Below are 26,512 nucleotides of genomic sequence, written 5' to 3' on the forward strand. Positions count from 1 at the left end.
CAAGTTCAGCCTGGACAACATGGTAAGACTCTGCCTCAAAAAAAAAAAAAAAAGATCAGGTATAAGCTGTTGACTATGTCATATGTAAGTGACCAGAAGGATTAGTTTTAATTAAGTAATAACTTTGCTCCTTAGAGACATTCAATTACAACAGGGAAATAATCTGAAATCTGCGGATGGCTTGAAAACAAAGATAATTAATTACTCTCATAGACTTTCCTTGCTTTTGAGGATGTTGCATTGAAATTGTGTCGCTTTCTTTTCTTTTTTCTTTTTATTTATTTATTTACTTACTTTAAGTTCCAGGATACATGTGTAGAATGTGCAGGTTTGTTATATAGGTATACGTGTGCCATGGTGGTTTGCTGCACCTATCGATCCGTCACCTAGGTTTTAAGCCCAGCATGCATTAGCTATTTGTCCTGATGCTCTTCCTCCCATCACCCCCACCCCCCACACTGACATTGTGTCAATTTCTAAGTACGGAGCAGTGAACATAGGCCCTCCTAGGCCTCTTCAGAGGCTCTGAACTATTCTGAAGTTTGATGAACAGCCTCTTGCCACTGGCATCCTTAAAGATAGATTCCACTTAGGTAAACATAACTTTTTTGAATACAATGAACAGCTGTGTCTTCTTTGAGACTGGTGACTGAGTACTAATTAGTTCTTGCAAAGTGCAAATGACAATGCTATTGGAGATATGCTTCTAGCAGGACAGTCCTAGCAAGAAGGAAAAATGCGTCTTTAGTTTTCCATTGTTCATTTGCCCCTCAGTTAGAGCAATGACAGTGTCCCTGTATCACATAAGAAATGACATAGACTGGGAAAGTATTTTCTCCCTGTACTTCCTTTAAATACTTGTTGCATTTCTAGAGCAGATTAGCAAATTATGTCGAGATCCTTTGAATATTAACCTAACTTACTTTTTTAAATCAATCACACTAGAGTTAAAATGGGTTTTCATTATAATGTCTTTTTCCTGAAAATATTGTCAAATAATTTTTGTTAAATGTTATACAAAATTTCCTAGAAGTATTTTTCAGCATATCAGAAATCTGAGTTTGGCAGGATATAACTATTCATTACCCCATTGGCAGCAGCTCTAATCTTCATTTTATTGTCAAAACCACTTGAATTCATTTATTCAAGAATATCAAGTAAGTTGTCTTTCTCTGTGAACTCAAATACTTTGTCTCTTAGGATTCTTAGATAAAAATGGCTCTGTTATATGTTGTTCTAGCACTATATATATAATATATATAAAATATATATACAACATATTATATATACTATACAGTATATATAAAATATATATTTTAATCCAAAAGAATAGTGAAGGACTTATTATTATTATTTTTGAGGATAGATCTTTGTTCAATGCCTCAACCAGTTGGTCTAATTTCTACATGCAATGTTTTTCTTTCCCAGAAATCTGATTCTACTCAGTTTATACAGTCAGAGAAAAAAATAGAGATAAGTATTACATAAAATAAAGATGTATGTATGAAGGGGGAAAAAAAGTTACATTACTGCACCAGGCACCAGGATATCAAAGCAGGGGAGATAAAGACAGAAGGGATGAACAGATAAAACACCATTGTTGTTTTTAGGTTGGGGTAGTTAGAATAGAAATTCCAAAGGGGGAAAGGCCAATACAATAAGGGCACTGAAACTGAGGCGGATGCAGAAACATAAATCAAAGAGAACAAAATAGAAAAATAAAAGTATAATGAAATGGTAACAATGAAAATGGTAAACTGTGCTTAGGTGACTACATGGTAGTCCTAATCAACTGGATTTCAAAACAGTCTCTAGTCTTATAATTGATGCACTTCTAGAAACATAATATTAGAAACTCCTAAAGTAGTGAATTGATGATAGTCACACATCTGCTCCAACCAAGCAATCTTTGGAGAGGTACATTTCTTAAGATACCTAAGTGAAGGAAGGGTTACTTACTCCCCTGTGTTAACCTCCTGTGTGTAAGAGATATGAAGCGTTTAACAGCACAATAATTTAATTTTCCCTAGTTAACTACTGTTGACTCAGAGATCTAGAGTAATTGTTTGAGCATGTATATGCCATCAAGATTTCATTTCCCAGTGAGGAAAACAGTAGTAAAGTAGTAGAGTTTCTTGCGGGAGTTGAGTCGTTGTAAGAATTGTAGCATGATTACCTGAAGAGCACAGCTTGTAGTACACAGAATAATATCTCCTTTACCTCCCCCACCAAGAAGTCCATGTCCTAATCCCTGGAACCTGTGAATGTGAACATTACATGGCAAAAGAGATTTTGCAGATGTGATTAAGTTAAGGACTTTGATATGGGGAGATTATTCTGGATTATCCAGGTGGGCCATACTGGTCCTTAAAAGCAGAGAACCTTTTCCAGTTTGAGAGAGATGTGGCTATGAAATAAGGCACAGAGAGCATTTCTGGCTTTAATGATGAAGGAAGGGAACATGAGCCAAGGAATGTGTGCAGAATCTAGAAGATGGAAAAAGCAAGGTGATGGGTTCTCCCCTAGAGCCTCCAGGAAGGAACACAGCCCTGTGGACATCTTGAACTTAGCTCAGTAAGACCCATGTTGGATGTCTGACCTTCAGAAATGCAAAATGACAGATTTGGGTTGTTTTAAGACACTAAGTTGGTGGTAATTTGCTTTGGCATCAATAGAAAACCATACATAGCTATTTTAGTAATTGGTGTAACTAATAACTATTAATAATCATGTATAATCATTATAACTATTAATATTAAAATGAGAAAGCATATAATCTTTTAAGGTAAAATTCTAATATGTATTTTATACATAAATTTTAATTTTAATTTTAAAAATTTCAGTTCATCTAGAAGTTTAATAAGTTGGCTATATTTCTTTGGTTATAAACAGTTTATAAATTATGTCAAGTAGATCTCATGATTTATTTTATATTAACATCATGATTTTAAGATCCATTTTATATTTCAGTCTACAGTTTCATTATTCATGGAAGCCTATAAAGTTAAGAATAAAAAAGTGCTTTAGCTACTAATTCATGTTTCCCAGCGACTAAGTGACAATATGTCAGAATTTCGTTGACTTTTTCTATTTTGTTTGTGTGCTTTAAAAAAATGTTAGGAATGCCTTCATAAAGCACTTTACAACATCACACAGACTTTAAAATCTGAGTACATACAGATAGGAAAAGTGAAATTATCAGAATTATGGGCAATTTTGGTTCTTTAATTGATTGAGTGCCAGAAGGGCCTGTCACTATGCTGTCACTTTGCCACTCTAATTCATCCAAAACTTATTTCAGCCCAAGACATTTCAAGAAGTGACTAATACTAATTTTTGTTCCAGACTTATCAGTAAATCTAGGGCAAAACTTCAGATACAACCCATCAAACTACAACAGAATCTGATAGGATGTAATTTACCGTAAAGTAGAGCTTGGTAGGAAGAAATTTTTATGGATACCACCTAACACCAGTTGTGTTAAGCTCACAACTGTGAAGCACATGAGGTGGAAAAGCTCAGATTTTGGAGCCAGGTAGATCTGCATTTTGTATTCTAGGAATGCCACTTACTAGTTGTAAGATCTTGGGCAAGTTACTCACAATCTACCAGCCTCAGTTTCTTTATGTAAAATGATGCTGTTTATAATCCTTGTTTTATAGGATTTCTATGAGAATTAAATGATGAAGCAAAGCACTTAAAACAACGTATGTGCTCAATAAGTGTTACCTATTTTGGGAGTAACTTACTGCAGTTTGTACAGGTTTAAACCATCAGCATAGAGATACGAAAATGATTTTTTACATGCTGATTTATTTTCTAGAAACATGGAATGTTAGAAGAAATAAATTATCTTAACCAAGAGAAGGACATAATTCAGTAACTGGCAAATAGTACAATTTTCTCCAAGGTTTTTGATTTCCTTTATCAAAAATGTGTTTCATTATTCATCAGCATATCCTTTGAAATCTTATGACATTATTTTAACAGTAAATGTGCATAATTTTCTTAATATCTCTAGAACCTAAATCTCTGTTCTGAATTTGCCTCTTGTATTCTTCTGCTACTACAGTGCGTAGAACTCATCATTATCTGGTTGAGCTTTGGTACCATCTATGACAGCCCTCCTTATCATGTGTGGGCTGGATTCATTGCATCAGACCTTTTTTTTTTTTTTAATGGAGTTTTGCTCTTGTTGCCGGGGCTGGAGTGCAATGGTGAGATCTCGGCTCACTGCAACCTCCACCTCCCGGGTTCAAGCTATTTTCCTGCCTCAGCCTTCGGAGTAGCTGGGACTACAGGAGTGTGCCACCACTCCTGGCTAATTTTGTATTTTTAGTAGAGATGGGGTTTCTCCATGTTGGTCAAGCTGCTCTTGAACTCCCGACCTCAGGTGATCTGACCACCTCGGCCTCCCAAAGTGCTGGGATTACAGGCATGAGCCACTGTGCACAGACTGCATCAGACCTTTAAAAAATGTAATCAGTCACCAAATATCCTGTTTACATATTCATGTGTTCAGTAACAGCATTTTGCTTTCTTTAAATAATTTATAACTCATTCTTTTAGAATGTCATTGCATAACAAATCACTCCTTAATAGTAGAGAAACATTCCATTTCACAATGTAACAACAAATTTAATACAATATATTAAAAGTAAATAGATTATGAATATGAAATGATTTTTCCCTTTGCTAATCTATTTTATGATTTCCCCATGTTAAATTATAAAATTATTTCCTTAAGATAACTATATAGTTGTATAGTTGCTAGCACACTATGGCTATTTGAATGTGATAATAATATTGACAGTAATTTATTTTCTTGTGTATTTTTAATATGATCATATTATATCAAATGTAGAAATAAGTATTCCACCAAACAGAGAGAGAGAGTGAGGGAGAGGGAGGGAGAGAAGAATGGTCTCAAATTGCCTAATATTGTGACAATCATAAAACTATTAGGGACCAGTGGAACTGGACATTCTATTACCAAAAATGTTTAGGTGACTTCCAGGGAGGACCAATCTTCCCAGTATGAACAGCAATGGATATATATGAGGGAACTGTTAACTAGGCATTGTGAACTCAACCAAACTATCTTTTAAGGATGAGGGAAAGTAAAGACATTTACAATGCATAAAATCTGAGATGGTTTACCATGAATAGATTTTCATTGAAGGAAGTCTTTAAAATAAAGTTTAGACTAAAGCCGCCGCCTTACATAATTTCAGTTCGGCCTAAAGGTTTTTCTGTACATTGTGAGCTATAACAAGTGGAGGTGTAAACAGGCCATAGTCTACACTTGTGCCAATCACTGTGTTTTGGCCAGTCAATTGTGTTCAAATTATGTTCAAATAAGGCAAACACTAATCTGTAACCAATCCAGCTGTTTCTGTCCTCACTTCTGTTTTCTGTATGTCACTTTCCTTTTTCTGTCCATAAATCTTCTTCCACCATGTGGCTGTGCTAGAGTCTCTGAACTTACTGTGGCTCGGGAAGCTGCCCGTTCATGAATTGCTCATTGCTCAATTAAACTCCTTGAAATTTAATTCAGCTGATGTTTTTCTTTTATCATGTCTTAAGGATATACTTCAGAAAGAATGCAATTCATTCATTCAACAAATATATATTGAACCAGGCACATTTCTCTGTGCTGGAGATACATCAGTGAACAAAATAGATGAAAAAAATCTTGCCCTAATAAAGCTTACATTTTAATAGTCCAAATAACAAAGTGGTGGCAAAAACCACAATTATTTTTGCACCAATCTAATAAATTAGTAAAATACATGGTATGTCTGGTAGCATGCTGTGAAGCCTTTAACAAGTGGGTCTCTGTGAATAAAAAGCCCAGATTTGTCGCATTTGTCCATTTTATGGTGTAAATACTCCTTCCATAAAGCTAGGAAGAGATGCACAAAATTGACCTTATAAGCCAATGTGAGCCAGTTTTAGCACATCATTGGTGATCATAAGTGCCAGAACAAAACACTCTCAGGGAAAGATGGGAGATTTAGAGGTTGCAACTTTAAAGAGAATGGCCAGAGAAGACTTCAGTGAGAAAGTAACATTTGAGTAAAGACCTAAAGGAAGCAAAGAAGAGGGCCATGCACCAATCTGGGGGAAGGACACTTTAGGGAGAAAGAACAGCAAGTGCAAAATTCTGAAACAGGATCGAGGAACAGCAAGGATACTAGAGAGGCTGCAGTAGAGTGAGTGAGGGAAAAGGAGCTGGGCATGTAGCAGAGATAAAGACACTGGAAGTTGCTGGAGGGTTTTGAGGAGAGGGGGGTCATGATCAAAATTATGTGTCAATGGCATGACTCTGTCTGCTCTTTACAAAAAGGGGTAAGGTGTAGAAGCTGAGAATCACATCAGATGAGAAAAGGTGAACCGTTGGCAAAGAAAAGAGAAATCTGGCAAATCTAATAAAACTTTGATGGTAGTAAAAACAACAGTGCCTAATATTGGGGGTTAAACAACAACACTAACATCTAGAACGAGAATAACCAAACTGCCAAAGGAGAGAGAGCATTATTGGAGATAAAGAACTTTGTACTTTTTGACTGAGGTATGAAGATATTGGCACTTGTTTAGAGCATATGTTTAAATTTTTGGAGAAACTACTAAAAAAAAAAGAGATAAAATACATTCATTTAAACCAGGAATGGATAGAAAAAAGAAAGAAACTGACAATTCAAATGAAGGTAAAAAGGAAGAGAGAGAAAGAAGAGAAGAAATATAACAAGTGGGGCAAATATAAAGCACAAAATAAAGTAGCTGAAATAAATCCATACACATTGATAATCCAATTAACTATATGTAATTTGATCTTGTTAATTAAAAGACAAATATTGACAGAGTAGACAAAAAGCAAAGTTCATATAGGAGCTGTTTTGAAAGCTGATTTACAGTGCAAAGATAGGAGAGAGATTAAAAATATATAAAAAAGGGGTAAGATATATTTCTCAAATAGTAATCAAAAGAAAGCTGGTATAGCTGTATTAGCATTAAGCAAAACAAAGGCAAAACAACATTAATAAAGTTAAAAAGATAACATAGAATGAAAAACATTAAAATACAATTTCAAAATATGTGCACTTAACGTAGCTTCAAAATATAGAAGGCAATAATTTTCAGAACAAGGAAATATTTACAATCAACCATCAGAGTTGGAAAATTAAACATAACTCTTTTGATAGCATCAGGGATACCATTCCATTCCCTCACCCCCCCAAAAAGAATACAGTAAGAAGACAGATTTGAAAAATGTAGTTAACAAGCTTGTGTTAATATACCTTGATTAGAGAACATATGTTCCTGTCAAGTACATGAGGCATCCTGTATCTAGTTATAAAGTAAATCTAGCAAATTTGAAGTATTGGTATCAAGCAGATACATGCTTCTATAGCATAATAAAATTAAATGAATATCAGTAAATAAGAGATAAGAAACATCAGATATAATGGAAAGGAACTCAAGAAATACGAGTTAAGAGAAAAATGACAAAACATTAATACTATGTACAGTGTACAGATCTTGACATTCATACAGAGCACATGAATAGTGAACTGTCTGGAGAAACTTTTGCTATCCTTTTATGTATACTTATGACAGAATAATTGATTGCAGTTGTGTTTTCCTCCTCCTCCCAATATTTGGTATTTTGTTATTTTTTAGTGATTTTATGAAGCCTCTGGCTTCCCCTTAGCTGGGGTGGTGAATATTTGTGGTGAAGTCAAGCAGCACAGAGCGCACCTTTACATTCCAATTACAGCTTCCCACAGTCAGCCCCAAGCAAGACTGAAAAGTCAGCCCAGTTTGTCTTCTGAGCTTGATACCTCTTATTTTTCACAGTTTTCTGGCTTCCCACTTCTATTTTCAGCACTTTCTTTTCGCTAGGTACTCTTGGATCTTCCATTAAAGAGGAAAATAATGATATAGCCACTCATGACATTGTATTAAAAATTTAAGAACTTCCCTTTCTTCTGGAGCCACCTTAAAAATGTAGATTTTTTTAAGGGCTAATCCACAAATAGACAAGTTATGGTATATTGAAATGTAAGAAAATAGTGAGAAAGGTCTGGGGTAGTTAAAAAAGGAAAGTGGCTGTTGAGTACCTCCAGAAAGAAGTACAAGGTGCTCCAGGAGGAGCCACAGTTACCTCTTCAGTAAGCGCAGATGTGACTGGGCAGGTTCTTCATTTAGCGAAGAATGTTAGGAATTTTCTCAAAGTTTGAAAGGAATGTGTACCTATTACAGAAATAGAAGAGAGAGAGGAAGGGAGAGATGCAGGAGGGAGTGATAAGTAACCTCTTTTATGCATTGAGAGTATTCAACTGCAAGGAGTTCAGCAAAACCCTGAAAGACCACCTTTTCCAGAATCTTCTCATTCGACTTCTCAGATGTCTTGGGAGATAAATGTTATATGAAATAGTAGGTCTAAAGGTATAATGGATCTTACAACAAGAGTGAGTTAATGCGCCTAAACGATCATATGGGTTGTTAGTGTTCACTGGGTCATGAAGTGCTTTCATGTAAAACTAAAATGCTTTATTTTTTTGTTTTTTTATTTTTTTATTTTTTTTATTTTTTGAGACAGGGTCTCGCTCTGTCGCCCAGGCTGGAGTGCAGTGGCACAATCTCGGCTCACTGCAAGCTCCGCCTCCCGGGTTCACGCCATTCTCCTGCCTCAGCCTCTCCGAGTAGCTGGGACTACAGGCGCCTGCCACCACTCCTGGCTAATTTTTTTTTTTTTGTATTTTTAGTAGAGACGTGGTTTCACCGTGGTCTCGATCTCCTGACCTCGTGATCCGCCCCCCTCGGCCTCCCAAAGTGCTGGGATTACAGGCGTGAGCCACCACGCCCGGCCAGTTAAAACGCTTTAATGGTAGAAGCTTTTTTTAGTTGTAGAAACATCACTTTCTCTCTCCCAAAACCCTTAGTTGGGAAGTTTGAGAGTAGGTTGTAGATCACAAGGAACTTGAAATTTTGAACATCACTAAAACTCATCCAATAGTCCAACGGAACACGTTTGCATGCATCCGTGCACACACACACACACACACACACACATACACACACCTTTTCACTGAAATTTGTCCTGCCTTTTTAAAGGAATATTTGAATTATCTAAACAATTTTCCTCTTTGGTTCTTTACAGGCTATGGCTTGTAGCTTGCATATTCCTAGACAAATGAAGACCTCCACTTAGGTCTGTTTTTTTTTTTTTTTTTTTTTTTTTGTGGCACAAAGAATGAAACACTTTGCGCCATGTCACAGTTTCTTCTGTGGCTTTGAGGCTCTTTAAAATATACTCATATTATTCAACATCTAGGTGGGTAAAGCTGATATTGCATTGCTATTCAAATCTTCCCATTAAATAAGGAAGCACATTTTCTGTTCCCCATAAGAAAAAAAAATAACATCCATGCAGTGATTAGTTTGCTAGTTAAAATTTATGTCTTGCACTCTCCTTCCAATTTTGTACATAACAGTTTATGTGACTTTTGATTTTCTCACATTCTTTTAAATTTTCCCAATACTTCAAATAGGGAAAATAGAATGTTTGCTCATAAGTGGTAATAATTAAATAAAATAATTGATTTAAACATTTATACTAATTATATACTCTTAATCACAAAATTTATGATTTTTTTTAGACCTCATGATTTTTGATTATTTCTTCCTTTATCTGATTTAGTTATGTCACCCTATCTAACTCTTGGACTCTACGTTTTAGCAACAAATACTCTCAGTCCTGGACAAACCAGGACAGTTGGTCTTCCTAGAACCAGTCTACCCTCTAGCTACTGTATAATTTCTCTTTTTTCCTTCATACAAAAATTTCTCTACTGAGTGCTCTACACTCTTTCTTCACATCTTGACCCCCTTAGTTAACTCCTGACTCCAACTCACTGCAAATGGGCTTCGGTCTCTATCATTCCATTCACGTAGATTATGCAAGAGTCCCCAGTGATCTTTGTCTTTTCCCAAAGGAGACTCTCCAGTCCTTAACCCAGTGGACCCTGCTTTTGGGTTTTATACTGCTGATCACACTTTTTCTGAAGCTATAGCATCTCAGCTTCCTGGTCTCTGACTGTTCTTTTAAACTCTTATTCAAGGGATATTTCCTTCTACTTGTCTTCTAAATGATGATTTTCCTCAATATTCTACATTTGATCATCTTCTCTTATCACTCTATACATTTTTTCACTGGCTGAGCTCACACACTTTCATGCGGTGAATGTCTCCCTATAGGATGATGAATTTGAAATCTGTATTTCCTACCCAGACTTTTTCTGTGAGGCAACTACCTATGAAATGCCTCTGCGTCCCACATGCACTTTAATAAAACTGAAATTTTTATTATGACCTTTAATGATCTTCACTATGATCCTCTTACTTATTGTTCTTGACATCATCAACAATTATCCACCTATGCGAAAAATCCTAATGTCATCCTTATATTCTCTTTCATGACAAATTCTAATGTCATGATTATATTGTCTGTCATTTCCATTCAGCCAATTACTAAGTTGTTCAATTTTACTTCCTAAATAGATCTTAATTTGGTCCTTCCTTCTCCATTCTTACTCCAATTTCCTGGTTTCAGGAAATTGCTGTCTTTGAATTACTGCTACATCTTTCCAAATCATCACATCAATCTGGTCTTGCCTTAGAACTCTGTCCTACATACTTAATAGTTACAGGTACACAGCACACACTGTAGTGTTTCCCACAACATAATTTATATGAAACCGTGTAGATATGTTTGCTATTGTGCTTACCATGTTGCAAGCTATTTACCTATTTATCGCCCCCACGAGACACTTTATCTTTGTATCCCTAAAGTCTGCCTCTATGCCTGGAATGGGATATAGCCATATCAAGTGCTGAACGGATAGATGCTCAGCACAATGTGCTTTCCTGTGACTCTACTCTCCCCTGCCCCTCTTCTATGGAATGGACTGCAGTTCAAGATTCTATCTGTAAGTTCCAAAAAGTGCTTCACATGTAGTACACACTTAATAACTAGTTACAGAATGAGTACATGAATGACTTTGTACTCTCAGGGCAACTAACTGCAGTAAATTAGTGTTTTGAGACACAATCACAGATGCAATTTAGAAGTAATTAAAAAAACCCAGATTATTCAAAACATATTTTTTAAAAAAGCATTTAGGTAGTTTAGAAAATATATTTCTATCTAAATATGAGCAGTTCATAAAGTAGACATGCCAAATTTTTCTTCAATGTGTTCAATAAGCCTCTAATTTTTCATACCCCTGAAAACTGGCTTAACTTCTGGAGCACAAATGGCATTTTGTATTTTGTATAATATTAGGGGAAATGGGGGGCTACATAAAAAACTCAGGGATTTATTTACCATATTTTAAAATTCCATAACAATATATATTTGACAGTTTCAAACAATTTCACATCAGAAATATATTCATATTGAAAACATTTCTCCCAAAATCTTTTGAAATGGAAAAAAATGCAAGGATTATGTATTGCTTGTAATCTTCAAACACCTAATAAATGCTTAAACTACCAGCTTGGTTTTAATTTAGCTATATTTTCAAAAGTAAGTACAAAGACTTAATGGAAACTTAAATACAGCTTCTTTATTAATTAATTTCTGTTTAGCTAAAAGGAAGAGACTAAAATAATGCCAAGAATGTGGAAGTTTTTTTTCTTTTCAGTCTTCACACTCTCTTACAGTAACATTTAATGGTCCTTCTGGTATTCTTAGCCCACTTAACTAGTGTGATGAACATTACTTATTATTTGCCAGATGCTTAGTGACTAGAGAAAAGAACAAAGTTTTCAAGATGTATTTTTTGCTATCTGATTTGGTTCTAGATATTCTACCAAAAGGTCAAAGCTGTAGCATAAAAACTATGTATCAAAAGCCTCCTTTTGTGAGAAATCAATATGTAGTATAACAGAGATAGAATCCTATGACATTTTGAATGGGAAACTAAGACAAATGAAGATAACTTTAATTTTAAAATTTTTTAATAGTAAACAATCAGCTGTTTATGTAACACAATTAACTCATAATAATGACAAACTATTTCAAATAATTGTTTTCTGTTTAAGGGCAGCAGTTTTACACCATGAGAAATGTAATACAATTTAAATTCAGCATGATTGGCTTCATATATGTGTCAGAAGTGTTCACTGAAATCAAGTTAAATCCTCATGTTTATATGTGAATAAATATGCTTGTACAGTCATTGATCTTCATATTTAGTAGTACTGATTTTCAGTTTCAGAAAAACATGATAGGAGAAAATGCATTGCATATTTGACTTCCAAAAGTATCTGAACTTGCTACTGTGAGATCTGTATTTCTTGAAATTTATGGAAATATTTATTATCATTAAGACAAATTCACCTTAATTTCATATTTAAATGAGCTAAGTCTGAGATTAGTAATAGTTTTTTTTTGAGGTAGATAGTTTCTGGAAAGTAATTAAACAAAATGACTTCTACTCTAGTTGTAAATACGTGTAGAAAACCATTTCAGGATCCTGCCACACTCAATCTTTTAGTAAAAGCTTTATTTTTCTTGATTCAGATAGACATATATAATCCTCTTAGTTGATTTAAGGTAAGTGATAATCCTAGACTGCCCAGACTTTCCCAATAAATCCCACGTTCTGGGTAACCCAGTTGTAGTACAAACTGGGATAGTTGTATCCCTGCTGGGAGATGAACTGAACTTTGAAACCTGAGAAAATAGAGACTTACCTTTACATCATTGGTGTTCATTCTTGTTCCCTCTTTTCCCACAAATATATCATCAATATCCACAAGAATGTACCTGTCCAAGGACAATGTCAGCCTCTTCCCTGATAAGAAGGAGATGGCATCTATGAAGATGAGCTTGTGCAGCCAAAAGTTCAAGTTGTTGCCAAAAAGAACCCTTTGAATTCCATCATGAAGCCCCAGGTCATGTATGATAGTGGCATAAAAAGCACCTTTAGAGATGGAAGGAGAAAGGTTTTCTGGGGTCTTTACTTTGGCAAATATTACTGGTTGATAGGCTGAATGATTAATCTGAAAAACTGTCCAGTCAGTTCCAGGTAAAGAACCTTTTTCAAGCTTGGAAGATTTGGTCACATGAAGCAATGGAGAATGAGGATTAATACAACAATCTTTTACTGCAAGATTTCCATATATGGAAAAAGGGAAACCTTTTAACTGAAAGCTCTGTACACTCTTCTCACTAGTTTTGTGGAATCCAATGACACCCACACCGTACTCTACACAGTATTTATCTAGAAGGCTTCGATTCCAGGAGTCCATATTTATATACTTTAAAATATTCTCATAAATAATGAGAATGTATTTGCCTTTCATTTTGTCTATAAGCGCTGGGAGATCTCCCTTTCCAGGGGCAATTTCAATGTGATACTGGAATCTACTTGATTCTAGAATCATAATGATATCTTGACCAAGAGATGAGTACTGGCTCTCTACAAATACTAGGACTGTGGGGTCTGTCCTTGAGGCATCAAAAAGCTTCATTGCTTTCACTTCCATTAGCCGATACGGTAGGTGTTGGAGGTCACCACAGTCAACTTCTGAAGCCGTCTCAGAGAGTTCATTTTCCTGTTTGTAGCCACTGTACAGGTAGTAAGCAGAAATGATAATGCTCACCATACAAAAAGTGGCAAGCAGAATGACTGTTCTTTGAAAGTGTCTGTGAAGCTTCATGATAAAACTCATGTTGTAGGTACTTTCCCCAACTATGCCAATAGAAGCACCATAAAAAGTTAAAAGAGAAGATGGTGTTCCAGCTACTTTTCCAATCTCAGTCAAGAGTTTATGTCACCATTGCAGCTCATTTGTATCACTTGATCAGGACTCACAGAAAATACAGTCTGAAAAATAGGAAAGAATATAAAACAGTCAGTTTGCAGCATTAAAATAAGCAAGTTTTTATCTTGTTGACTAGCATAAGTGGCAGAGTATTTGGCAGATGAACTGGTGTATAGTAAATTCGAAGCCCTCCCTTTTCTTCTCCCAGATCTGTGTGAGGACATGGGACTGACAGAAAGAGGAAAAGGGGTCCATTGAGCCCTCTATCCCTAGTACAAAAAAGACTTTGGGCTAACAGAAAATTTCATGATATTCACTGTGCTTTGCATCAAACTCTGTAGATACTATAGAACAGAGACCACGGAGAGGTCACCTAAGTCATACACTGCCATTTCTTGCCATCTGGCTATACATTATGTAACACATACTCAAGCTGTTTGTTTTTAATTACAGGTACTGAATGTTTATGCCATAATTAAAACATGGTTTTTTTCTTTTCTGCAAAGTCGATGGCACAGTCAATTTTATCATTGTATACACATTTTACATTCATTAGAGAAACAACCTTATGATAATTGCTCTCATTAAAATAACCCTTTCAAAATGCATATATGATCCCACAATGCAATTAATTATTTTAGAACTGCATATTTTCATAGCTGCATTTTCCAAAAATCAAAACAGTCATGTGGTAAGATGAATATGAGGAATAAAATACTTCCCAGGGTTTCTGCAAATCTGGTGTGAGACCATTGGGAATCATATACTCTTGGAGAAGAGCAAATTTACCTATTGATTCACTTTCTATACCATTCTATTTCCGCTTTTTGAGAAGGAGTTTAGTAATTATGTGAAAAACTACTCCAAAAGTGTTTTTAAAAATGTAATGAAAACAACTGAGACTTCATGAAACACTTTCTTGTGCAATAATTTGAAATTCCTTTCAAGTCTTAGTAACCTTTGAAAATTTAGTAACTTTGAAAAATAATAAGAAAGAAACATGAGTGCTTCTTTTTTTATTTGGGTGTTCTACATTTATTAGGATTACACTTCCTCTAGTATCACAGCACACTGATACAGATTTACTGTTAAGAGTATTTTGAGTGCATGAAGGTTAAGCAAACTGTATATATCTCTGTCAACTGAACAATATTTTTTCTCAGATAGTTGAACTAATGGGAAACAAACACATATTTCCTGGCTAGTCAAATTCAAAATAATGTACAGCTATGCTTGGATTTACCTGTGCACCTAACGAATTCTTTTCCTTTTAAAAAAATTCAACCGTTATTTTAGAGGGTACACATGCAAGTTTACTACCTGGGGATACTGTGGGATGCTGACATTTACGGTATGGATCCCATCACCCAGGCGGTAAGCACAGTACCCAATAGGTAGTTTTTCCACCATGCATGTCCTCCTTCCTTCTTCCTCCCTCTAATAGGCCACAGTGTCTGTTGTTCTTGTGTATATGTCCATGTGTGCTCAGTGTTTAGCTCCCACTTATAAGTGAAAACATGTGGTATTTAGTTGTCTGTTCCTGAGTTAATTTGTTTAGGATTATGTTCTCCAGTTGCATCCATGTTACTACAAAAGCCATGACTTCATTCTTTTTTATGGCCACATAGTATTCCATGGTGTATTTGTACCACATTTTCTTTATCCAATTCACTCTTGATTGGCATCTAGTTTGATTGTTTATCTTACTATTTTGAATAGTGCTGTGATAAACATACAAGTGTATGCATCTTTTTAGTAGAATGATTTATTTTCCTTTGGGTATATACCCAGTAAAGGAATCTGTGGTCAAGTGATAGCTCTGTTTTAAGTTCTTTCAGAAATCTCCAAACTTCTTTCCATAGTGGCTGAATTTGTTTACATTCCCACCAACAGTGTATAAGCATTCCCTTTTCTATGCAGCCTCACCAGTATCTGTCATCTTTTAACTTCTTACTAATTGCCATTCTGACTGGTGTAGATGATATCTCACTGTGGTGTTGATTTGCATTTCTCTGATGATTAGTGATGATGAACATTTTTTCATGTTTGTTGGCTACTTGTATGTCTTTTAATAAAGAGACTATTTTGGCAGGATATTTAGCATTTTCTAGGTATAGAATCGTATCATCAGCAAAGAGAGATAATTTGACTTCTTTTCTATTTAGATGCCTTATTTCTTTCTCTTGCCTGATTGCTTCTTTGAAGAAACATCTGCTCATGTCCTTTGCCTGTTTTTAAAGGAGGTTGGTTGTTTCTTTCTTATTGATTTAAGTTTCTTGTAGACTCTGGATATTAGACCTTTGTTGGATGCATACTTTGTGAATATTTTCTCCCATTCTGTAGGTTGTCTGTTTACTCTGCTGATAGTTTCTTCTGCTGTTCAGAAGCTCTTTAGTTTAATTAGGTCCCATTAGTCAACTTTTGTTTTCATTGCAATTGCTTTTGGGGACTTAGCCAAAAATTCTTTGCCACGGCTGATATCATAAACAGTATTTCTTAGATTTACTTCTAAAATTTTTATAGTTTGATGTCCTGCATTTGAATTAACTTGCTTACTTAATTTGCTTAGGTTTACAGCCTAGGCAAATTACCTTGAGTTAATTTTTGTATATGGTAAAAGGTAAGGGTCCGGTTTCATTCTTCTGCATATGGCTAGCCATTTATCCCAGCACCATTTCCTGAATAGGGAGTGCTTTACCTATTGCTTGCTTTTGTTGGCCTTGCCAAAGATCAGATGATTGTACGTGTGTGGCTTTATTTCTGAGTTTTCTATTATGTTCCATTGGTCTATGTGTCTGCTTTTGTACCAGTACCATGCTGTTTGGTACTGTAGCTTTGTAGTATAGTTTGAAGTCAGGTAGTCTGATGCTTCTGGCTTTGTTCTTTTTGCTTAGAATTGCTTTGGCTATTCGGGCTCTTTTTTGGTTCCATGTGAATTTTAGAACAGTTTTTTTGTATTTATTTAAAAATAGCATTTGTAATATGATAGGAGTAGTGTTGAATCTGTAAATTGCTTTAAGCAGTATGGCCATTTTAATGATACTGATTCTTCTAATCCATGAGCATGAAAAGTATTTCCATTTATTTGTATTGTCTTTGATTTATTTCATCAGTGTTTTTTAGTTCTCCTTGTACAGATCTTTTACCTCCTTGGCTAGCTGTATTGTTAGATATTTCATTTTATTTGTGGCTATTGTACATGGGATTGTATTCTTCATTGGACTCTCAGCTTTAACATTATTGATATATGTATAGGAACACTACTGATTTTTGTATATTGATTTTGTATCCTGAAACTTTCCTGAAGTCATTTATCAGTTCTAGGGACATTTTGGCAGAATCTTTAGCTTTTTCTAGGTATAGAATCATATCATCAGCAAAGAGAGATAGTTTGACTTCTTTTTCTATTTGGATGCTTTATTTCTTTCTCTTGTCTGATTGCTCTGGCTAGGACTTCCATTGCTATAGGAGTGGTGAGGGTGGGCATCCTTATCTCATTCCAGTTCTCAAGAGTAGTGGTTCCAGCTTTTGCCTGTTCAGTATGACATTGGCTGTGAGTTTGTCATAGATGTCTCTTATTATTTTAAGATATGTTCCTTTAATGCCGAGACTGTTAAGGGTGTTTATCATGAAGGTATGTTGGATTTTATTGAGAGCTTTTCTGCATCTATTGAGATGATCATATGGTTTTGCTTTTAATTCTGTTTATGTGGTAAATGACATTTATGGATTTGCATATGTTGAAACAGCCTTGCATCCTAGAAATAAGGATGACCTGACTGTGGCATATTAAATTTTTGATGTGCTGCTGGATTTGGTTTGCTAGTATTTTGTTGAGAATTTCTGCATCTATGTTCATCAGAGATATTGGCCTGAGTTTTTTTTCTTCATCGTGTCTCTGCCAGATTTTGGTATCAGGCTGATGCTTGCCTCACAGAATGTGTGAGGAAGAAGCCCCTTCTCCTCAATTTTTTGGAATAATTTCAGTAGGATTGGTACCAGTTCATTTTAGTATGTCTGGTACAATTCGGCTGTGAATCCATCTGCTCCAGTGCTTTTATTGGTGGGTAGGTTTTTTTTTTTTTATTATTACTGATTCAATTTCAGAGCTTGATATTGGTCTTTTCAGAGTTTCAATCTCTTAATGATTCATTTTTGGGAGATTGTGTTTCCAGGAATTTATCCATTTCCTCTAGATTTTCTAATTCATGTGAGTAGAGATATTCATAGTATCTTTAAGGATATTTCTATTTCTGTGGGATTAGTTGTAATGTTATCGTTGTCATTTTTGATTGTTCTTTTTTGGATATTCTCTTTATTTTTCTTTGTTATTCTAGCTAGTGGTCTATCAGTCTTGTTTATTTTTTTCTAAGAACCAACTCTTGGTTTCATTGGTCTTTTATATGGATTTTGGCATCTCAATTTCATTTAATTCTTCTTTATTAGTTATTTATTTTTTTTCTGCCAGCTGTGGGGGTATTTTTTTTCCTTTATTTTAGTTCCTTTAGGTACAAAGGTAGATTGTTAATTTGAGATCTTTCTAACTTCTTGATGAAGACATTTAATGCTATAATCTTTCTTCTTTACACTAACTTAGCTGCATCGCAGAGATTTTGGTAAGTTGTGTCCCTGCCTTCATTAATTTCAAAGAATTTTTTGATTTCTGCCTTAATTTTGATGTTCACCAAAGAGTTATTCAGGAGGAAGTTGTTTAATTTCCATATAATTGTGTAGTTTTGAAAGACCTTCTTGATATTGATTTTTTTAATTGAACTGAGGTTGGTTAATGTTCTTGGTATGATTTCAGTTTTTTAAAATTTATTGAGACTTGCTTCATGAACAAACATGTGGTCAATCTTAGAATATGTTTTATGTGCAGATGAAAAATATGTGTATTTTGTGGTTGTTGGGTGGACTAGTTCTGTAGGTATCTATTAGATCTAGTTGGTCAGGTGTCAAGTTTAAGTCTGGAGTTCATTAGTTTTCTGCCTTAAGTATCTGTCTAACATTGTGAGTGGGGTGTTGACATCTGCCATTATTATCGTATAGTTGTCTAAGTTTTGTTGTGGGTGAAGAAGAACTTGTTTCATGAATCTAGGTGCTCCAATGTTGGGTGTATATATATTTAGGATAGTTAAGTCTTGTTGTCGGATTGTACTCTTTATTGTTATGTATTGCCCTTCTTTGTCTTTTTAAATTTTTATTGGTTTGAAGTTTATTTTATCTAATATAAGAATAGCCACTCCTGATCTTTGTATGTTTTCCATTTGTATGGTAGATCTTTCTCCATCCTTTTACTTTGTGCCTGTGGGTACCATTACATGTGAAATTGGTCTCATGAAGACAGCAAATGGTTGGATCTTGTCTTTTTATCTAGCTTGCCACTCTATGTCTTTTAAATGGGGCATTTAGCTCATTTACATTCAGGATTAGTATGGATCTGTGAGATTTTGGTCCTGTCATCATGTTGTTAGCTGGTTGTTATGAAGACTTGATTGTCTAGGTGGATTATAGTGCCTGAAGGCTATGTGCTTAAGTGTGTTTTTGGAGTAGCAGGTGTTGCTTTTCAATTCCATGTTCAGCACTCCCTAAGAACCTCTTGTAAGGCTGGTCTAGTTGAAATGAATTCATTCAGCATTTGCTTGTCTGAGAAGGATTTTATATCTGTTTCTCCTAAGAAGCTTAGTTTGGTGCCATATGAAGTTCTTCATTGGAAATTTTGTTTTTAAAAATGCTAAAAATAGGCTCCCAATCTCTTCTGGTTGTAATGTTTCTGCTGAAAGGTGTGCTGCTAGCTTAATGGGGTTCCCTCTGTACATGACTTGACCCTTCTTCTCTCTGGCTGCCTTTAAGATTTTTTCTTTTGCATTGACCTTGGTGAATCTGATGACTGTGTGCCTTAAGGATGGTCATCTCATATAGTATGCAGCCTAGGTTCTCTGTATTTCTTGAATTTGAACCTCAACCTCTCTAGTGCGATTAGGGAAATATACTCAAATATATTTTCCCAGTTGCTTATTCTGTCTCCTTCTCTCTCAAGAATGCCAATGAATCATAAATTTGGTGTCTTTACATAACCCATATTTCTCAGAAGTTTTGTTCATTTTTAACAATTATTTTTCTTTAGTTTTTTCTGACTGAGTTGGCCCAAAGAGCCAGTCTTCAAGCTCTGAAGTTCTTTTCCCAGTTTTGTCTATTCTGCTTTTAATACTTCTAATTGTATTATGAAATTCTTATACTGAATTTTTCAGCTCTAGTAGTTCAGTTTAGTTCATTTTTAAAATGGATATTTCATATTTCATCTCTTGGATAGAATAAATAAATTCCTTGAATTGGGTTTCAATTTTCTTCTGAATCTCAACCTTTCTTGACATTCAGATTCTAAATAATATGTCTGTCATTTCAGTCATTTCAGACTGGTTGAGAACCACTGCTGGGGAGCTAGTGGATTCATTTGGAGATGAGGAGACACTCTGACTTTTTAAATTGCCAGAGTTCTTACCATGATTCTTTCGCATCTAAGAAGTCCAGTGTTTCTTTAACAATGACGTAATTTGAGTACTTCAGTTAGATTTGTTTCTGGATGTTTTCACATGCCCAAGCCTCTCTATAGGGCCTTTATTTGTGGTTGAATTCTTGCCCTTGGTTTCACAGGGGTGTATAGTAGCAAAATATTTTTGGCGTTGTAGTTTGGGCTGGGATCCAGTAGATGATGCTGAAGAGTAATGGGCAGTAGATAGCCTCTTATCTAGCTGCATGGCTCCTCTGTATTTCTCACATTTGCAGCCGTGCTCTGCAGTGGGCAGGGAGAGAGGTGACCTCCTCACCATGTCCATTCTTGGACCTTGGGGGAGCCCGTCTGATCACTGACAGTGTGCCTGCATTTATTTTGTTAGGTAGTCTGGGCTGCAGGGCTCCCTGGCCCGAAGTTGCAGCAGGTAGATGGGAGACAACCTTTCCTGGCGAGTCCTGTGGAGGGAGGCATGCCCCCTCCCACTCCAGCCCATGAATGGGCATCTCACCCCTCTCAGTGCTTTGAGAGTGTGAGCTCCTCTCCCACTTGAGTGCCAGCCACAGAACTTGGCTTGGCATTCCTGAGCTGGCTGCTGCAGCCCTTGGGCACTTGGATGGGATTGGGGCTCCATCCTTCAGGCACTTGGAATTGGATTCTGGGTGCTCTGAGGAATCCAACGTGCTCCCAAGCCACAAGGAACATAATCAGGTGGAGCAAGGCACCCAGGCTGGGCAGCAGAGGCTGTACTGTGCATATGTTCCTGCAGGGCTGCTAGGGTGTGGCCCTGAGAGGGGCTGGCAGGCCGGAAGGCCTGCAGAACAGACATGATCCAGTTCCACAGGGAAGTCAGCTCTACTTTCTTCTGGCCCAGTAGTCAGCTGCGGCTAGAGCTTTTGGAGCGAGATGGGGAGACCTGGGTTATGGACGCCTATTACCATGTTCTGCCAGAGCTGCACCATGTACAAAGGCTACTGTTCCATTCTGGATGAAGCTCTGTCTTTGTCTACTCTCCAATCAGATCCCCTTGTCAGATGAAGTGTCCATGGGGGGTGCAGGGCCCTCTGAGCCAGGATCCCATAGGCCCATGGTGAGGGTGGGCAGTCCCACAGTCCCATCATGAACCTATTCCCCCAGAGCTGTTGAGGGCCAGGGACTAGCCCCAGCATTCCAGTACCCTGTGCCTGCCTTCTCCCTTCTCAGCCTCAGCATCTGCATTGCATCTCCATCTACTTTAAGCATTTTCTCTCTAGAGATCTGTCCAAATTATGTTGATTTACTCAAACCCTTGGTTTTTCTCCATGGGAGTAGCACTTCTTTGCTGCATCTAGTTGGCCATCTTGCCTTCCCCCTCTGGAATTCCTGGGTGCTTCTTAGAGCAAAACCTTATTAGAGTTTTATGGTCCTGGAACTTTGCAAGAAATTATAATGGAACATAAAAAAATTAAGATAGGTCTTGTGACTGTACACAAGGCAGGCTAAAAGTTAGCTGATATAACAACAAGCACAGGTGAAAAATACTGTATTTAGTGTTTGTCATAAGATTAGAGTCTATTGTACATCTGCTTCTTATTATTGTGTCATTTGGGCCCCTGTACCAAGTAAAATGATGAAGTTAGAATAAATGATCATGAATAACATTCTGCTTCCAAAATTCTATGACATAAACAATGAACAATATTTTGAACAATATGTTTATCTTTATGAATAATATAATATTCTAGAATAGAATTGTAGGATATTTATAGGATATTCTATTTACAGGATAAATGTGTTGTTTATCTTTTAAATTATATATTGTAGTTCATTCATTAAAATATTTAGGGCATATATGTCATGCATTCAAATATTTATGGGGTAGCTCTCATGCTATTTAAAATATAAATGTTCAGCAGACTGAATTTATTTAAAACGTTCTAAATTATAAAGCAGAGATAGTGACAAGAATGATAATAATGTGAGGGTTGTGGATTAGAGACAATGACTATAACAGGATGAGAGAAGAAAGAGACCATGGCAAGTGGGTGAGTCTGTGGAATGCTCCAGAGGGTGGTGAGGCTGTACTGTGGAGTAGGATTTGGGTAGAGCCTTGAAGGATGGGAGTAATTTGAAGAGACATTTGAGATAGAGGGAATGTTACGGAGGCAGGAATGAGCACAATATGGGGTAAGGATCATGAATAACCAGTGGGAGGAAAGAGTGAGAAATACTTAAAAAATAAATTTGACTATATATGAGTAACCCAGATTATGGTCAGACTTCAGAGTACAGAGGTTGTGAAAGATTGTAGGGAGATCTTATGGTTTGTATGTGTCCCCCAAAGTTTGTGTGCTGGAAATTTAATTCCCAATGCAACAGTGTTGGGAGGTGGGGCCTAAGAAGAAGTGAGTAGGTCATGAGGGGTCTGCCCTCATGAATAGATGAATGTCATTATCTTGGGAGCAGGTTACTTATCTTAAGAGTGTCATAAAAGCAAGTTTGGCTGGCTCTTGCTCTCTTGCCCCTTTGTGGATGCTGTCTTGCCCTTCAACCTTCCACGAGATGACACAGTAAGAAGGCCCTCACCAGATGCCAGCACCTTGCTCTCAGACTTCCAAATCTCCAGAACTGTGAGCCATATAAATTGTTAATGTTTATAAATTATCCAGTCTGTGATATTCTGTTAGAGACACACTACTTTCTTGATTAGGGGGATAACATAAGAGATTTTTCTGGGATAAGAGTTAATAACATGGAGAATATCATAGAGCAATCTTACGGAGGTGATCTGGCAGGCCAGTGCAGTCTCATTCTCACAATGCAGTCGTAAACTGTTAATCATCATAGGTGAGGGAGAATTGTAGGGAAGGGGCAAATCTTACAAACACTGCAGAGAAAGGGGGACGAGAACTTGGCCTGCCACGTGAGGTCTCTTTTAAATGCTCTGGTGTAGATACAGATGATATTTAAGCAAATAAAAATTTACCTGGACAACAGAGTTTTCATTGTAATTATAGTTATTTCATTTTGATAAGTAATTGCACTTTTACAGTTATGTATGTGCTTATGACTATCATATTCTGGAGCATAACAGCAGAATACAAAACCTCTTATCTTCCCATTTCTATGTTTCAATTTTACCTGTGAAGTGTTTTTGACTAGACATAAAATGTATTGCTACATTTTCCATTTTAGATAGCAGCATTTTACAATTTGTCCCCTTTGTCAAAAGTGAAAGGCATGTAACTTATACAATTCTTATCTGTGATGAGGCAGAGTGGTGAGGAGTATTTGATCTCACTATTTAGGACAGATATTAGGAATCTATCAAAGTTACCTTCTCTGTAAGCCATTATAAAACGCTGAAGGACATTTCTTTTCCATTAAACTCTTCAAGTTTCCTTCTGAAGCTAAAGAAAAAATTCCAGTGCATGTCCCTGAGGAATTGGTCTAACATATTTAAATGCATACATTAAAATTATCCTGTTTTCTGCAAATCTTTTTCAATTGCACATCTCACTTTGCCATGCCAACTTCAGTCTATGGTGCAGATTCTCAGAGCTTTCTATTCATACTACAAACTCATCCAGGGACAGCTACTTCCCATTCTCTTCCATGTTTCTGTTAGCTCTGAAAACTTCAGGATGGACTGACCTGTTGCTGTCACTCCTCCTGTGGAAGGTGGCACCATGGCAGTAGGCAATGGCAAAGGTACAGACTTCACCTGAGCCCTTCACTTGTGAGGCATCATGCAGATGGATGAATATGGAAAATTAAGCTCCTCGCCACAACTGCCCTGTGGTGCCTTCTCTGACTTTCCAAACTTGGTAAGACCAGTGGGTATACATGGTCTTTGTGAAAAGAGCATCTCCTTTGTACTTATTGCCATAATTAAAATTTTGTTTAAAGTCAGACTCTCTGTATGCCTGGAAGCTCCAAGAGGGTAGAGATAGTACCTTTCTTTTGCCTATCATTGCACCACTTGTGCCAGGAGCAGTGACTTTTTGTGGAATTAATGGAATACAATGGCATCTTACGCCTGTAGGTTAATTTGACACTTTTACTTTATTCTAATGCTTTAACTTATCTTTTGAAGTTACAAATAACTATTACATTCAATGTTAAGTTAATGTAATCACGGCATCCCAACATGGGATAAATTTAATATCATAATATCTATGGTAGATAAAACCTTCACCCACCAAAAATACTTATCATTATGCAATTAGTGATCAGGTATTTATTGAACACCTACTTTGGAATTAGTACTGTAGTAAATACTGTGGACACCACGGAAGTATATTAGGATATTAGGAATAATCCTTTCCTCTAGATAATGGACTCTGTTAAGGGAAATGAGACTTGTGAAACAGCAGCCAACAGTATGTTGTACATAATAAATAGTGATTTATGCAGTATAGACTATCTGTTACAGGTTTCAGAAGAGAGAGAGAGACAGAGAGAGAGAGAGAGAGATTAGTGAAGCTTAGTAAAGTCAGTGGCAGTTTCTAAGAGACATGGTTCTTGAAAGTGACATGCCATGATGCACTGGGTTTGGATATGAGGATGGGGACAACATGTCAGGCAAAACTCCCTGGCCAGATTGAAGAAATGAAATGGTTACAATGTGCTTAGCTCAGAGTGAAATTAACTAAAATATAGGATACTATGTTTGAGGTTGAAAATGGAAATAATATTTGATTAAAAGAGTGGTGCAGATTAATGAATGTCCTTGAAAGTGACTATGAAGTACAAGGGTATGAACTGGAAAATAAAGAGCATTGGGTGCATTTGAACAGAGGGATTTGATAAAGACAGTGTTTACAGATGATTAGTGTAGTAGTGGCACCCAGAATGATGAACAGCAATAATATGAACAGAGAGAGAACACGCCACACTGTACAGAGTGAAGAAGTAGGCAGAGTCAAGACAGTCCCAGCTAAGGGGCTGCTGCTGTAATCCATGTGTGAGGTGGTATAGGTCCAGACTAAGGTGGTTTTGAGACAGAATGGAAATGAGAGATATTTGAGAAGAAAGAAGAAAAAAACATGCTTCCTGTTAAATTATGGTTTGGGGAGGTAGCAGGCTTGGGGACTAGAAGATAAAGATGCCAGTATAATAGAAACAAAACTAAGAGGGGAAGTTGGCTTGACTCAGTGATGCGCACTTCAGATTCAGATAGATAGATGGACTAAGTTATACATGATTAGATAACAAAATCGCAATGTTATATAACATAGTTGGATGTAGACAAAAAAAGTCAAGAAAATCTTTGGAATTGACAGGTTACAGGCACTTCTGAATGTGCTACAAAAACCCAATTCCTCAGGAAAGCCTTTGCTGACCAACTCTATTCTTCCCCTTTAGACCACGCTCCCTTTGGAGACTTTATCATAACTCTTATGAAATATTATTAAAAATATTATTTGTCTAATGTCTGTCTTCCCTGTTAGACTGAAATTTCCAAGGGGCATAGGGCTCATGTTTTTTCCCAGTAATTTTTCAAATTTTTCAAAAAGAAATGAGATGTAAACACTTTTAAAGGCCAACAAGGTCAACATGTAAACATTTCAGTATAGTGATGAATATGTTCTTGAAATGCTTTCACAAAAATACATAGAAAATTGAAGACTTTTGCATGGTCAGTAGGCTACTCTGAGTAAGTACAGTACAAGCACACTAGCCTGCATGTCAGAGAGTTCCCGCGGACACAACTATCTTGATCAGCAGTACAGAACTGACAGTTGCGGTTGAATTCTGCTCCGTATTCAACCTATGATGAGGACTATGCTGAATGATCAAGAAACTGTATTTTAAATTTTGAAAATCAACGAATCACTTAGACAGGCATTCTGAAATAGTTAGGTTCAAGAGAGTTACAAGGTTGGATCAGTTATAAATGTCAATACATCATCAAGATTTCCTATAAGGCACCCTGAAGGAAATAATATGATATGGGAAGATATAGAATAACAATAGTAATGCAGCTAATATTAATAAACACTTACATAGGTACTGAAATTGTGTTGGACCCTTTAGAGGTGAAGTAACCTGCCCATGATGTCACAGCTAGTAGAGGTAGAACTGAAATATGAACTCCAAAAGCCTGCATCAAAGATACCATACACCTGGGAAGATAACTGCAACATGATCCTTCCATCCTAGGAACGAGTAGGAAATGCA

The 26,512-nt window shown here is 36.4% G+C and overlaps 1 protein-coding gene across 5 annotated transcripts in view; it reads right to left on the bottom strand.

Moving 5' to 3' along the window:
* The window catches only part of LOC129480692 (bifunctional heparan sulfate N-deacetylase/N-sulfotransferase 3), a 196,202-nt gene extending 182,370 nt beyond the window's left edge, over nt 1–13,832 (bottom strand). For all 5 annotated transcript variants that reach the window (XM_055274730.1, XM_063637955.1, XM_063637954.1 and 2 more), the window contains exon 1: nt 12,766–13,832. In XM_055274730.1, coding sequence (XP_055130705.1) covers nt 12,766–13,746 — 981 coding nt within the window. In that variant the 5' untranslated portion in view covers nt 13,747–13,832. The remainder of the gene's footprint in view (nt 1–12,765) is intronic.
* Between the last annotated feature and the right edge of the window lie 12,680 nt (nt 13,833–26,512).

The sequence above is a fragment of the Symphalangus syndactylus genome, chromosome 4 (genome assembly GCF_028878055.3).
Source record: "Symphalangus syndactylus isolate Jambi chromosome 4, NHGRI_mSymSyn1-v2.1_pri, whole genome shotgun sequence".
Lineage (NCBI taxonomy): Eukaryota > Metazoa > Chordata > Mammalia > Primates > Hylobatidae > Symphalangus > Symphalangus syndactylus.